This window comes from Mandrillus leucophaeus, unplaced genomic scaffold (assembly GCF_000951045.1).
Source record: "Mandrillus leucophaeus isolate KB7577 unplaced genomic scaffold, Mleu.le_1.0 Scaffold458, whole genome shotgun sequence".
NCBI classification, from domain to species: domain Eukaryota; kingdom Metazoa; phylum Chordata; class Mammalia; order Primates; family Cercopithecidae; genus Mandrillus; species Mandrillus leucophaeus.
Genome location: NW_012104898.1, coordinates 1,068,902 through 1,084,894, shown reverse-complemented (window position 1 = coordinate 1,084,894; position 15,993 = coordinate 1,068,902). Strand labels below are relative to the sequence as shown.

Genomic DNA, 15,993 nt, shown 5'->3' with positions numbered 1-15,993 from the left:
AACAGCAGTAAATGCTAGTTTACCATATTCTTAATTTTCCTCAATCACTACAGTGTTGCCTATGATTGTTCCATGGCAAAGAAGAGAAGAGCTGAAGATCCGGCTTTGGGGGTTCCAGTGAACAAAAGGAAGTCCCTGCTAATGAAGCCCCGACACTACAGCCCAAACACAGACTGCCAAGAAGACCGCAGCGACAGGACAGAGGACGATGGCCCCTTGGAAACGCATGATCACTCTACTGCAGGTAGCAAGGAGGAGAGCCTAAACTTTACCTGCTCCCTGGCTCCAAGGACTCTGTGCTAATTCATGTAGAGCGTGTGGTTTGTATGGTTGGTATGGTTGTAAAAGTATATTCAGATTTGGAAGCAAAATCAAACATTTATTTTACCTGACATTTATTTATTGAGGACCCACTTTTTAATCAGTAACTGTGGAGGGTCCATTGATAAGCAACAGAGAGTCTTGCCCTATCCATTTTCAAAAGCAGATAATTGAACTATGCCTCTTTTTGAAGAAAATACAAGATACTAAGTCTTAGAGTTGAAGAGTACTTTTTCTTCCTAATAGGAAGGATTCCTGAAAGAATCCTTTAGATTGAAGGGCATATTTAAACTTTAAGACACCTTTGCAATGATCAAGTTAAATATAATGTTCATTAGTGATTATGATATATATGTATATATTACAGTTAAAACGTTTTTGAAATTTTTTTATCAACATGTATGGTTTTTACTCCAAAATATAATTGGTAATAACAACATGAACCAATGCAAGTGGTCTGTGGCCTTAATATTTTTAGTATTTTTGAATACATGCTTATAGCAATCACATATAGAAGCAACCTCAAGTTGGCAGACTAGAGTCTTCTTCAGAAGGAGACTGAAGGAAAAGGATGTATTATAGAAAAGATATCACTGTGCTCATTATTTCAAAAATAAGTTACTTAAGTTTCCCTTTAGCAGCACATTTCAGTTCATTGATTCACTTCTTCACTTACTCATCAAACAAACTTTTGTGTGCTAAGTGAAATATAGTTACTGTTTCAAAATTTGAGGATTTCTTTTTTCCCCATTGAATGTTATTCGCATTAGTTCCTGGTAGTCACATGCCTCTAGGAGTTGGAATTCCATCACTGATCACTTTGTGCATGAGGCGAAGCTGAGCGATATGCAAAAACTCTCAAAAATTATAGAAAAAAATAAGATCTAAAACGACTTAGTAGAAAAATGAAACTAGGTGTATATTCTACTAAACATAATTTTTTTTTCTGAATGTGAATTTTAAAGGAATCAAAATATACTAAATAATTTGTTACTTAAAAAGAAGTACTAATTATGCAAACAAAAGGCAATGAGATTCTTACATAATACATTTTTATGGTATGTAGAATTATAGTTAGCAATAAGAATTAATATAAAAGATTTAAGGGCATACTTATGAGTGAGCACAAATCTCAGTTCAGAATCATCCTAGATTCAGTAATATTGACTTGAAAGTAGAGTTTGCAGTTCTGTGGTTAAAACAAAGCTGTATTCTGATTTGAAGGTATTTAAGTAAATTCTTTGGCTTTTCTGTATTTAGCATGTGATTTAAAGCCTCATAGCTCATCTGTAAATTATAATCACCCTTGACTTTTTTGTTTCCTTGAACTGATCAATTTTATTCGTTTTGTTGTTGTTGTTGTTGTTGTTGTTTTGTTTTTGTTTTTTGAGATGGAGTCTCACTCTGTCACCCAGGCTGGAGTGCAATGGTGGGAACTCAGCTCACTGCAACCTCTGCCTCCCGAGTTCAAGCGATTCTCCTGCCTCATCCTCCTAAGTAGCTGGGATTACAGTCACACCCAGCTAATTTTTGTATTTTTGGTAGAGACAGGGTTTCACTATGTTGGCTAAGCTGGTCTCAAACTCCTGACCTGAAGTGATCACCTGCCTCAGCCTCCCAAAGTGCTGGGATTACAGGTGTGAGCCACCGTGCCTGGCTCAGTTTTATTTGTTGATTCATGAAAATTTGCAGGTTGAATCTAGTATTAGGGAAAGTCTTTGAATCATTTGTGGTTGGACTTGTAGTATAATACACCAACTGACATTAATTAGCCAAGCGTTTAAGAAAATGTGTGTGCTTTTGCATCAGCACATTCTTGTGAGTGTTGTGAAAACAGACTATATCTGGCTCGCTGACTTGTCACCTTCTATTGTAGTTTGTTGACCACTGTACATGTTTCATATTAACCAATTGAATATATTGTCCAGATGTCCTCCAGTTAAACACACAGTTACAGGCACTAATGGACATTTATTTGCAGGTTCACAAGAAAAGGTTAACTATTTTCATATTTCATATTAGAACCACTAGTAATAATAATGAATACGCTAAAATTACAGCAGTGGTGACCATTGTTTTTGAGTTCTTAATATATTCCAGACACGTAAATGATATCGATTAGTCCACATAATGCCACGAGTATGTGTGATTATGGGCACAGTTTTACAGATGAAATCACTGGGGACCAAAGAGATTTGATGCTGAAAGTAATGCATCTTATAGGTGTTAGAAGGAAGATAATTAGGAAACAATTGGAAGGGCAAGCAAAAATAATTATTTCCCAGCTAACTATGCTCTGTAATTCAGCTGTCCTCACGCACTGACTACCTTCAGAATGCAGACTGGGCAAAGTTCCTACGATGTCAAATTATGCAGTCACAGTTTCCAGTAATGGCAGGCCCTGTGCCTGGTCAAAAGAACAAAGATTCTAAGTTGCCTTCGGCCCTCTGAACAAGTTACTCCCCACCCCACTACGAGGAAGGAGAGCTGAGTTAGTGCCCAAGCCAGCATAGGGCTTTTCATCTGGCCTCTCATTTACTCTGGTTGCCCCAGGCTATTTACCTGGCCAGGTGTGTTCCCAATTATATCATCTGCAGCTGGGAAGCTCAGATAATGAGAGAAGGGATAGTGCTCAGAAAGAGACTGAGGTCAGAAGCTTGAATGCTGCAAAGTTTTATTCCATTTTATAGCACAAACTTCATCCATATCCTCAACCTGCTGTCTTTCAAAAAGATGCAGATCACTGTTAAGGGGATAGAAGAGAATATGGACAAACCATGCAGTTACCTCTTCCTTCTTGAGGAGACGAACTTGCAAAGTACTGCCAGAAGGGAGGAAGAGCAATAAGCACAGGCTTTCCTGACACAGGCAGGGAGAATGAGAGTCACCAGAAGGAAGATTAACCAAGCCCCGGTGTGGGGTCCCCAGCAGCATAACCACAAGCTCATGGGGAAATCTGCCACAGTCATAGAAGTTCTAGGGGCTGGGAGGACACTTTTAACACATATTATCTTTCAACTAATAGCAAATAAGGGATAAACCACTCTGCTTTCAGAACTTTGAAAGATGAATTCATTTTTTCCAAGGCTTTTATTCCCAGCAAAATGTACATATTCAAGAGGCCTGGAAAGCCAATTTACCTATAAAAGTAACCTAGCTAGTTACAGAAACAGAACTGAAATCCAATTATATTTCCAGTGTTACTAAAGGAGACAAACTCAAAATATGCTGTGACTTTCAGAGGATGTTTTAAAGTTGTATCGTTGCAGAACAGCCAACATCTATGCCAGGATTCATTAGTATGTATCTGTAGGATTACCAGAAAACTCTGAGTAGAGGTCTTGGTTTAAAGTAAATAAACAACTGTGACCTTGTATGTATCAGGCAGAAGCATTTACTTTTTACTCTAGAAAAGCATCCCAGCATCTCCCCGCACTGTGAATGCACTCAGGATGGAGAAAGGCCTGGACCAGTGAACAGTCTGCTCTCTGGCTGTAACCCTCTGGTTATGCCCTCCCAAGAGCTGACCCTAGAAATTTTCTAACGTATTAGAGTTTTGTTGTTAAGAAAGTTGAGGTTGGTTCACTTTTAGTTTTTGTTTGGTCGTGTTGTTTATTTTACTTATAATTTGAGCATCATCGTTCTTCTCCTTGAAAGTTACCTGACAACTGGCTGGGCGTGGTGGCTCACTCCTATAACCCCAGCACTTTAGGAGGCCTAGGCTGGCTGATCACGAGGTCAGGAGTTCAAGACCTGCCTGACCAACATGCTGAAACCCCCGTCTCTACTAAAAATACAAAAAAAAAAAAAAAAAAAATAGCCAGGTGTGGTGGCGCTTTCCTGTAATCCCAGCTACTCAGGATGCTGAGGCAGGAGAATCACTTGAACCTGGGAGGTAGACGTTGCAGTGAGCAGAGATTGAGCCACTGCACTCCAGCCTGGGCGACAGAGGGAGACTCAAAAAAAAAAAAAAAAAAAAGAAAAAGAAAAAGAAAAAAAAAGTTAACTGGCAATTGCATTCTAGTATGTTCTGCATATGAATTCACTCTTGAAAATATCCAAACTTGGGAAAATAATGAGCTACTACTGTTCTTAGTCATTTCTCCTAAGGGTCACTGTGTTTCCAAAACACCAACCAGGACATATGGCCTTCCATGGTTGCGGGACCTGGAGTAGCATGTTTCAGAGGGCAGAGCTGGAGTGGGGGCCACGTAGCCCTGGTCCTGTGTCTCAGTCTTGCACTGGCTGGCCATGTGGTCTCTAGCAAGCCTGGCCCTCTGTAAAATTGTAGTTTCCTTCTGTGAACTGGAGTAGAAAATGCCTTTCTTGTGCTTATTGTGACAATTAAATGAAATAAACAGCTGAACACCATGCCAGGAACATAACAGTTTGTTGTCCTAGGAGGGATCCTTGAAGTACCCATCCAGTCATCAGATCATTGGATCTTCCTTGTTTTGAAGATGAGGACCCAGTCTCAGGCAACCAAGGGCCTGTCCAAGGTCACATAGCAGGTAGTGCCAGGCCAGCCACACCACCTCATCCCCCTAGAAGTTTCTCCCTCCACATTGCACATCGTGCACTCACTCAATTTCCAAAGGCAGTTAGCGAACATGGCATAGTGTGCTGGGAGTGGGGATGAACTGAGTTGAGCCTTCTCAACAGTGGAACTCTGCCCATCCTTGGGGGTCAATGTTAGTAATTATCCTAGGTAAAAAAGCCCATCTTATTTATGATAAGGGTTGCATAGAACCCCTGCCATGACTACCTTCTAAAATAGTATCTGGGGCAGGGGCAAGAGAGCCACCCTTGACTGGATGCCTATTGGGTATTCCCGTGTGGCCCCCACAGGGTGCACAGGGTGATAGCTGTTCTCCTCAATGTGCCAGTGGTGGTGCCAAGCTCAGACAGGTGACGCAGCCCCACTGAGCTCGCAAGAGAGGGTGGCAGGATCAGAACTCAAGCCTAAGTCCACCTGACGCTAACAACAGCGTTTTTTAGGTTGGTTCAGTGGCAGAGGCACAAAATAAATCACCAGGCCCCCAAAGGAAATAAACACACACAGCCTGAGAAAACGAAGGCAACTCATTGCAAAGCTGGGAGAAACAAGCGCCCCATCACAGATCTCTCAGCTTCCAAAGCAAACCCAACTTTTTTTCTTATGACTCCAGTGAAAGCCTGGGAGGGGGGTGGAATGTGGAAAGTTGGTTTGCAGATTTGCAGAACATCCCTAGAAACCCGCGTGTGCTGTGCAGGCACCTCTGTCGGTGGCGCTCCTCTTTTTCTGAGGAATAATTAATAAATATTTTCTTTTAGCATATAACAAACAGTTGAACCAAACAATTATGTAAACTGGAAATGACCCAAAATGCGAGCAGTTGGCAGCAGCACAGTGAAATGCATTGTCGTGCACATGTGCATTTTTGTCACTCCCGCCTCTCTGGTGATCTGCACTTAATAGGAATATTTTAAACTATGTAGCTAAGCAACAGAGGTAATTGTTGCTTTCTAGAGCTTTTGTTAGCACTCTAACACAGCCCAAATATGCATAATTAGGTATAATGTCTATAAATCATTATCGTACACATGTGGGTAGTTAAGTGGAGTGAGAGAATAGTTCAATGAATTGAGCATATTCACTGAAAATGCTTTTTATTTGTTTTCTGTAGTTCATAATACTTTAAAATTATCATAACCCTTTACACTTTCTCTTAATAGCCAACTGTGATATTGAGAAAAACTTCATTTGCATTTTAGACTATGTTTAATATATTATTTAAACCTGGAGTTCCTCTGATATGAATTCAGGAGAGGCTAGGCCATCCTATCAAATATTATGTGCCTGTTTATCCAGCCTCTTTTCTAGGAACTAAAATGTTAAATTTTTCAGTTTATGTTGAATAGATCCCAACAAAAGACTGCACCCTATAATCAGCATTATTTACAGGGGCTAGTGTTGTGACTGAATTCTTCCCTTCATCCAAAAATGCTTTTAGTTACTATGGCAATATTTACTTGATCCTGGCAGTCCAGTGTTGATTTAGGGAGATAATTACCAGAAAGGAAGATGATGGAGATGTATTTTTGAGTGTCCTTGTCAGAGACAATGTTTATAAAAAATTAAATGAGACCAAAAAGACACATTGTCTTCCACATAGACACTCTCTCCCTCAGCGCTCACACCGATGGCTGTGCTTTTCTTCCCTCCAAAGATGTTTATTAGAACAGAATGCACTGCTCTTGGTGTCTTTAACAGTCTTTAATAGGGACTTATTACTGGTTGCTTCCCATCCCCCCACCCTGCCTTTGAGACACAGAAACAGGCCTCCTATTTTTTGGATGTCTGGGCAGTGTTGCAGGCACTTCGCAGACTGGTGTGCGCTGGGCACACCCCAAGTGCCTGGGCCTGGGCTGGAGTCACCTGTGAATCCACTTTCACTTGCTGTGTCTTGCACTGGGACAGGCTTGGGTAGGCTGATTATCGTCTATACACTCCATCACCGCAACCTGGCCACTCCCAGAGCAAGGGGGGGATGACACGGACAACAATGGCTGCCTGGGACAATAGCCACTCCATAGACTGTCCTGGATGGACAGGCACGAGGGGGCTCCTCACGGGGTGCCTCTCACGGGGTGCCTCTCACGGGGTGCCTTCACATTCAGGACCCAAAGCAGCCTTGTACTGAGAACAGCTAGTTACCATTCAGCACCCTCCAACGCCCCACCTTGTTTCATTTTCTTGTTACACAAGTGCGTGCACGTAATGGACCAGAAAATGTGTTACTACTATTTAAGATATGATTTGATCATGCTAATATTCCTGTTTGTGTTTCTTTCAATATGGAATTTTAGGATGACAATTACAAAGGTAAACAGGAAGTCTTGAAAGCCTCAGAAAGATGTATTGTATCTTAGCTAACAGTCCATAAAATCTGAAAGTATGTCTGAGAAAGACTAGAGAGTAGAGAACATAAACCAAATGGCTTTGAAAATACATTGCCATGCTAACAGAGAAACTGATTAATATTTCCTTTACAATGTATACTATTATATATATTTGATTTTCTTCTGGTTGCCTAAGAGTTGGGAATATAAGAAGTACAGTAACAATAATTTCACATTCAGCAAATACTATTATTGTTAAGTGTCTACTTCTTGTCTTGGTCAATACCTCAGAGGCACTTACCTTTTCACATGTTGGAAATTATAATAGCTCATTTCTTTTAACACAGTTCTTAGAATATTAAGGTCTAAGTTTTCTCTTAAGAGGATATATGTTTTTCTCACCAATGTTTATAAAATTAATAGAGATTATATATTACACATACTATGTATGTATATGTGTACATATATGTATGTGTATGTACATATGTATGTGAATACATGTGTTTGTACCCATATAACTGGTTGCAATTTTCTAAAATATTTTTTGTTCTTGCTCTTCAAATATTGGTTTTCTTTTTCCGTAGAGGAAGTCATGATAAAACCTATGGATGAAAGTCTCCTTTCAGCTGCACAAGAAAACTCCAGTAGGAAGGAAGATAGATACTCTTGTTATCAAGAGCTCGTGGTCAAGTCTTTAATGCACTTGGGGAAATTTGAAAAAAATGTGTCTGTTCAGACCACAAGTGAAAACTTAAATGACAGTGGCATCCAATCTTTAAAAGCAGAGAGCGATGAAGCAGACGAGTGTTTTCTGATTCATTCTGATGATGGAAGAGACAAGATCGATGATTCTCAGCCACCCTTCTGCTCCTCTGATGACAATGAAAGTAACTCTGAAAGTGCAGAAAATGGCTGGGACAGTGGCTCCAACTTCTCAGAAGAAACCAAACCACCTAGAGTCCCAAAGTATGTTTTAACAGATCATAAAAAAGACCTATTGGAAGTTCCTGAAATAAAAACTGAGGGTGACAAATTTATCCCTTGTGAGAACAGGTGTGATTCTGAAACAGAAAGGAAAGACCCACAGAATGCTCATGCAGAACCCCTGGATGGCAACACCCAGCCCTCATTCCCTGATGTTGAGGAGGAAGATAGCGAGAGCCTGGCAGTAATGACGGAAGAGTCTAGTGACCTGGAAAAGGCCAAGGGGAACTTAAGTTTGCTGGAGCAGGCAATTGCTCTGCAGGCTGAGCGAGGTTGTGTTTTCCATAACACCTACAAAGAACTGGACAGGTTCCTGCTGGAGCACCTAGCAGGGGAAAGGAGGCAAACCAAAGTTATCGACATGGGTGGAAGACAAATCTTTCACAATAAACGTAAGACTCATTTTTGCATTTATTTTAGGAATAAAAGTGCTTTAGGGTTTGAAAAAAAAAAGTCAGATTTGATTTTTTTTCAGATAGCTTTTTGACAGTTTAATGCAACTTAAAAATCAATTTATAATTATAAAATAAACAATTTCTTTCTTTTCCCCCACTCCCTAGATTATTCTCCAGTCAAGCTGTGTTAGTTTTGGGTATTTTCACACATGAAAAAAAGTTCATTGAATCTATTTCTTTTAATTTAACTGCTTTTTAAAAATGCATCATACCTTTAGAAATAACTTTATTTGACATTATTGGAAGTACATCAGTATTTACTGGATCTTAAATCAATTCCAGAAACTTAATTTTTCTTTGCCACCCTCATTCTTGGATTATTTAACTGCAAGCCAGGCAGGATGCTTTGGTCCTTTTTGGGATAAACCTGGATGTTAATGCATTTATGAGCCTACACTTTCACTGGCTCTCTAACTCGGGGCTCGTACATCTCTGGGCCAAACTTCAATGAGAGAGTAGGTGTGCTTTGAGGAGGTTTTTGGAGTTGTTCTTCAGGCCTTGGGAAAAGTATGTTCCTGCTTCGCTGGAGCATTTGCCCTGCTCTTTCTCCCCAGAGTCTTACACCAGATGAGCCTGATGCTGGTTCTAGCAGTTTTATGGAGCTTCCCAAGAGCAATCCTTAGTGTCTAGAATGCTTGTTTAAGATGAGTATTTTCAGATTCCATCATCATCAGTGCTCCAGAATTTGCATTTTTTTTTTCCCATCAGCTTCCAGGTGATTTTTGGTCTCTCTGAAACCTGAGAGCCACAGAATTAGGGAGAGGAGTACCTTAGGAAAAATCAGGGCAGTGGACCCAAACAGCTTACAAGAATAACATGTTAGTGTGGTTGAGAAGTTCTGATTGCTGAGAGTTATCCAGAAACAAATTGTATATTTTGTCATTTTAAATCCATTTTAGCACTCACCTGCAATCTTGACAAATAATGTCTTGCAGCTCCGAGCTGAGGAAACAAAAAAGGATAAAATGGTGTCATGTAGTGAGGAGCAAGATAATGCCATGCAAACATCCTGCAAGGGTTGGAGTGGGGACAGAATATTAATGACTAGCCTGTGGTTCAGGACAGGACACTGTATCTAGCTCTGCACTCCCACTAATGTGCAACTTGTTGTATTTAACTTTTTAAGGAAACTAAAAAATCAGAAAAAAAAATGGAATTTACTGAAAATTCCCCAAATCCACAATTTCTGACATACTATATTTTACTGATCCTAAGAGATATCATTTCTATTTAGTTATTTATTTTTGAGTTTTGCTCTGTCACCCAGGCCGCAGTGCAGTGGTGCCATCTCAGTTCACTGCAACCTCCGCCTCCCAGGTTCAAGTGATTCTCCTGCCTCAGCCCCCCGAGTAGCTGGGATTACAGGTGCTTGCCACCACACCCAGCTAATTTTTGTATTTTTAGTGGAGACAGGGTTTCCCCATGTTGGCCAGGCTAGTCTCGAACGTGATTCACCTTCCTCGGCCTCCCAAAGTGCTGGGATTACAGGCATGATCATTTCTCCATTTTATCATCTCTGAACTCAGAAGAATATACCATAGTTTAATTATCAATCATTTTTTTCTTTCTAAGTAGCACACAAAATGATGATTTGTTTTGTTTTGTTAAACAATTGATGATACCTTACAGACAATTGAACCTAGTATTTATAGAAACTCAATTATTTGAGCCACATCTTAAAGTATTTGATGATCCTTTGGATAATTTTATAGAGCTTTTAAAACTTCTTTTTTTGTTTTCAAAAATTAAGGGCATATAATTTGTGCTTGTAAACATTTGGGCCAGTTGGAGACTTACCGAATTCCTACTAGGGCTGGATGAGTCAGCGGTATATCCTAGTGCCTGAGGCATGGGGGCACCCTCTGCAAGATCAAGACCAGGCAGGCTAGTCAGCAAAACAGGTGAAGAAGGTGAAGCCCATGTTGAAGAGCCACAGGCTTAGTCTAGAGGAGGCCTGCAGAGTCCAAACTGAGTATTCCTTTCCTGTTCCTTGTTCCCAATGTGGGATCCAATGGCACAAGAAGGATGTTTTTTGTCTCTGACATGCGCTCCATGCTGTTAACTCAATGCTCATCCCAACTGATAGCCATATTCTCCAAAATACCAGTCTAACTTCCCAGACACCTTGCCCATGCAACTTCACTGTTAAGGAGAAAACTCAGGAGTTTTAAAATCTCATTTAACCCCAGTTTTCAGATGAGTCAGCAATTCTAAAATTAGTTTGGTTAGACTCTTGCCATTAAGCATTTAGTGAGATTTAGGTTGCAATGTAAGTATAGTCGCCATGTCATTGACTGTCCTGCTTGTGAAAAGGGGAACACTATGAACCATTACATGAGTACATCAGATGTGAATGAGGACAGTCCCAGGAAAACCAAGGTGTAACATCACCAGAGTATAAGGTCACCCTCATTATGCAACACTGTACAAAGAAAACAGAGGAAGAGCCAAGCCTGAGAGTCGCCCCAAGCTCAAGCTCTGGCTTCTTATCATGCAAACAGGTTCTGCCCTCCAGAGCATTTCCCTGCATCTGTGTTTCACCCAGCAGAGGAGGGACTTGCAGACAAAGGGGCACGGTGGACTGTCAGTGGGCTGCACCTGGGCAGGAGCCAGCCTGCCTTATCTCTAGCACCCTCTCCGGCTTCCTGCAGACAAACAGTGTGGTGAGGAGGGGAAGTGTGCGACGCCAATCCTTTCAATGTGGTTTAGAAACGTGGCCTTACCTGGGCAAGGTCCAAGAGAGGAAGGGCATCGAAATACACATTGTTGCTCTTCTCCTTATTTTCTAACTTACTCTCCTATGGTGTCAGGCCCCTCAGTTCCCCTAATCAGACTTTAAGAATTTGGACCTAGTGGTCTACAGATTTCACATCAACTTGAAATTTGGCACTATTTTTGGATTAAATAAAACATATATCCACAAATCACAGAGCATCGCAAAACTCTTAATTTGTCTATTACGAAATGCAGAGAGAATAGTGTTGACACCGGCACATTTAGGTCCTATCTTTCCTTAAATGCCCCCTGCTGGCCGCAGCCCCATCATCTGGCCATTCCTTGCTCATTTGAGACTTCCTGCCTTGTCTCCTGACCTCCCTGACCCTCAGCACAGAACCACTGGAAGGATCCTTGGCTCTTCCCCCTTCTGCTGAATCCATGCCCCCATATAATTGCATTACATTCAACCTGCTGTGCCCCATCTGCCCAGGACTGTTGATCATCCAGCAACTGGGGTGCCATGGTATGGCAGAGGCACGTCTGCTTTCGCAATACAGCGCCCAGGAAATGTCTGTCGCATCCCGTGACAGTGGCCAGACTTTGTGCTCCGTTGCACAGGAGCACAGGAGGCTCCGCACCCTCGCACGTAGGCCCCGTGTTCCATTGTCAGCATCTTCTCGGGCAGGACCACACTGCCTGTTTTCACTCTTTTTTTTTTTTTTTTTTTGAGACAGAGTCTCGCTCTGTCGCCCAGGCTGGAGTGCAGTGGCCGATCTCAGCTCACTGCAAGCTCCGCCTTCCGGGTTCACGCCATTCTCCTGCCTCAGCCTCCGAGTAACTGGGACTACAGGCGCGCACCACCACGCCCGGCTAATTTTTTTTTTTTTTTTGTATTTTTTGTAGACACAGGATTTCACCGTGTTAGCCAGGATGGTCTCGATCTCCTGACCTCGTGATCCGCCCGTCTCGGCCTCCCAAAGTGCTGGGATTACAGGCTTGAGCCACCGCGCCAGGCCCCTGTTTTCACTCTTAGCATCTAGGTGCTCATTATTCCTGAGGCCTCATGTTGCAGACCCCGGTAGCCTCCTTTCCTCCTGCATTGCCGCTCTCTGAGGGCTCCTGTGCATCTTCTCATGCTCTTTCTTCTCCCTGACCCAAGTGCCCTGGGACAGGCCCTCCCCATGGTTGGTGTTATTCCCAGCACAAGTTAGGGGGGCAATTTGGCTCTAGGAATGAATCTCTGTTTCAACTTTATCTGCCATCTCAGGCATGAATGTGAACATTTCTGAATAAGGCCTCATCTGTGTTCTAAGCTCACCAGTATTCATGTTTGGTCCTCATTTATTGCATATATTTATGTAACCCTTTAAGTTGTGGCAAAGTGTGTGCCAGAAAATCAAACCCCAAGCTTGTCTGGAGCCTCACCCTCCCCAGGCTCCCAGAAAATGCATGAGCAGGTGGTGTCCCTCGCCATGCCTGGCTGCTCCCATGGGCCCCACCCACACTGGTGTTCCTGAGGGTGCTCTCTGGACTGCAGGTCCGTGGTCTGTATTCTTTGCACTTTTATTTTCTGTAAGCCTCCTGCAAGAACATTTCCCTTCCAAGTCTTCCTGCTGTCTCAGTTTTCGGATTCTGCATTTAGAGTGAGATCAGCAGCTTCTTCCCCGTACTCACTGCACGCTGATCCCAAGTGGCAACCCGTGGGAGTGTTGGAATCTCGAGATCGTGAATCACTAGCACTGGACATACAGGACACAAGCCAGTATCCTTGCCCTGTCCTAACTCTGCCAGCTGCTCTGCAAGGAGCAGGCTCTGCTGTCCACCCTCAAGCCCAAGGACCTGCAGGGCCAAGGCCAGACAGGTCTTTCTCAGATATGGTGGTTTCTTTGTTTTTGTCATTTTGAATCCATCTTTTTCTAGACTTTCAATAAGAAATGGTTTTGATTTAAATAAATTCTTTCTGACTTTTTTTTCTTTTCGGGAGCCTGTTCATCCCCTGGCACAGGGTTGATTTTTCATAATGAGGCTCTAACTGCAATATGTGACATGACAACTTAAAACCATCTCTGTATTTTAACACTCCCTTGCCCTGTGTCAGCCTTTACTTATGAAACCAAGAAAATTGAAAACATGTTTTCTGTTTCCACAGGTCTTAGTTGAGGGTCTTATTCAAGGCAACGTGAGAAGAATGTTTATAACAGTAAAACTGAATGAAGTGAGAATGTTACCCTGCAAGGCCATTCTATTGAATGGGAAGAAAAACAAGAATAACCAAATGCATTTCTCAATTTAATTTCTCCATAGATTCACCAAGGCCTGAAAAAAGGGAGACCAAGTGCCCGATCCCTGGGTGTGATGGCACGGGACACGTGACGGGGCTCTACCCCCACCACCGCAGCCTTTCGGGTTGTCCCCACAAAGTGCGGGTTCCCCTGGAAAGTGAGTACCGCTTGTCCCTCAAAGCAGAAGCCTCCTTCTTATGCACGCCTGATCATCAAGATCTTTCTCCCCCAATTTGGAATTAGGAATGGAAACTGAGTTTTTTAAACTGTGTCAAGCCAATTCCATCTAGCTGTGGGTTTTAAAACACAGTGTATTTATAGAAAACTCAAGGTGCAAGAAAGCCAACAGATCAAGAGACAATTGCCATAGGAAAACAGCTAGCTCCTCACAGTGCCCAAAGGAAGGGCCAGGCCACAGCATCGAGGGCCACCCAGGAAAGCACAGGGAGTTCAGGGGTAGAGGGAGTGCAGACAGTGGGCCAGAGTCTTTTTTTTTTTTTTTTTTTTTGGGACGAAGTCTCGCTCTGTCACCCAGGCTGGAGTGCAGTGGCCAGATCTCAGTTCACTGCAAGCTCCGCCTCCCGGGTTCACGCCATTCTCCTGCCTCAGCCTTCCCGAGTAGCTGGGACTACAGGCGCTCGCCACCACGCCTGGCTAGTTTTTTGTATTTTTTAGTAGAGACGGGGTTTCACTGTGTTCGCCAGGATGGTCTTGATCTCCTGACCTCGTGATCCGCCCGTCTCGGCCTCCCAAAGTGCTGGGATTACAGGCTTGAGCCACCGCGCCCGGCCACAGTGGGCCAGAGTCTTTATGGTGGTTTCTGATGGGGCAGGGTAAGCAAACTTAGGACTGGCCAGTTTGAATGATTTCAGCAGGCTTGGGGACATAAGGGCTGCCCCTAGTTGTCTAGTACCTGCCTCTGGAGCGATCAGGTCAGAAGAACAGTGCCCCAGACGGTGAGTGCCCAGTAAAGGAGGTAGTTGGGCTGTGGGTTCCAGATAGGCTAGATTGCATTTTTAAAGTGTGCTGTGGGAAAGTTGTTCATTCTCTCTGGAAATTGGGTAGCCTGGGAGGAGCAGTCCCTCCACAGTCAGCAAGGCCCCAGATGTTAAATCATCAGAATATAAAAATAAGTCGTGGTTATTAAGCTGTGTGACTACACAGTTCTGTTTCACCTGGAGGCATGGATTCCTTAAGCTCAGGACCAGTCTGCCTTGAGGCATCACAAGGCGGTAACCATTGTCCTCCTGGCTTCCTCTCGCAGTGGGAACACATTCCTTGGTGTTGTCTCAGGGCATCCTGCAGCAATGGAGGGCCCTGAGTAGGAGCAAGCCTTGGCCCCCTCTCTACCCTCAGCCCTGCTGTGAGTTATCTGTCCACTGGCAGTGGAGTAGAGGGCTGCCACCTTCTACAGTGTACAATATCGACCTGTTCACTTTGTGAACCTACTTATTGAGACATCTTTTGGGCCAAAACAAATTGCAAAAATGGAAGTGCTCAACATCAATCTTCTCAAAAGTGAGATTTTGCAAGTCACTAAGTCTCATCAGCTCAGTGCTGTCCTGCCAGATTAGCAGTTCCTCAGACTGGTTCTCTGGCTGTTCGCTCAACCATACTTTTCTCCCAGTAACCAAACGGCAGTGGGATGTGGGGAGTAGGGGGTGGATGGACAAAGAATCAAAATAATATTACTTAGAAAATAAAGAAGACTATACACAGAACTTCAAACTGCAGGGAAAAGATAGAAAGAACTATATGACAAATGGTGTTCTCCATCCATCCCCTAGGGAAAATCACATTCATGGGAAGGGAAGGTTACAAGCTTTTCAGTATACGTTAAATATCAGCAGAATCATCTCATTGAAGTCTAGTGTAAACATAACGTGGAGTTTAGAGAAATTAAAACTTCATCAAGCTTGCTGGATTTGATTTCTGGAGTTCTTCCATGCTCACTTGTTTGTGTCTGAATAGAAAAAGCATGGTGGATGATGGAACTAAAGTCATTTAAATGCAAAGTTGAGAGATACATGTGTTAGTGTGCTTTGTATTTATGGTAAAGTATTCTTTCCTTTATGTGTTGTTTTGTGCTTAGTTCTTGCCATGCATGAAAATGTGCTCAAGTGTCCCACACCGGGATGCACAGGAAGGGGTCATGTGAACAGCAACCGCAACACCCACAGGAGGTAATTCTCATTAGACGACAATCACTTTGCATTTAAAAAAATGTGGTAGCAGTGTTCCACCAATAAAATAATGGGTTAGCAATGTGTGATGAAAATTGCTGCATCACTATGCAATATGTGACACTTGAAATAGAGAAGAAATATTCTCAGCATGTGCATTGTCAAAAA

At 42.7% G+C, this 15,993-nt stretch overlaps 1 protein-coding gene across 4 annotated transcripts in view; it reads left to right on the top strand.

The window, feature by feature from the left end:
* Positions 1 to 15,993, top strand: part of ST18 (suppression of tumorigenicity 18, zinc finger) — a 325,337-nt gene that overhangs the window by 243,458 nt on the left and 65,886 nt on the right. For 3 of the 4 annotated variants that reach the window (XM_011994467.1, XM_011994468.1, XM_011994465.1), the window contains 4 exons: positions 54 to 244; positions 7,788 to 8,579; positions 13,665 to 13,799; positions 15,735 to 15,825. In XM_011994467.1, coding sequence (XP_011849857.1) covers positions 54 to 244; positions 7,788 to 8,579; positions 13,665 to 13,799; positions 15,735 to 15,825 — 1,209 coding nt within the window. The remainder of the gene's footprint in view (positions 1 to 53; positions 245 to 7,787; positions 8,580 to 13,664; positions 13,800 to 15,734; positions 15,826 to 15,993) is intronic. The other variant, XM_011994469.1, reaches the window with a different exon arrangement.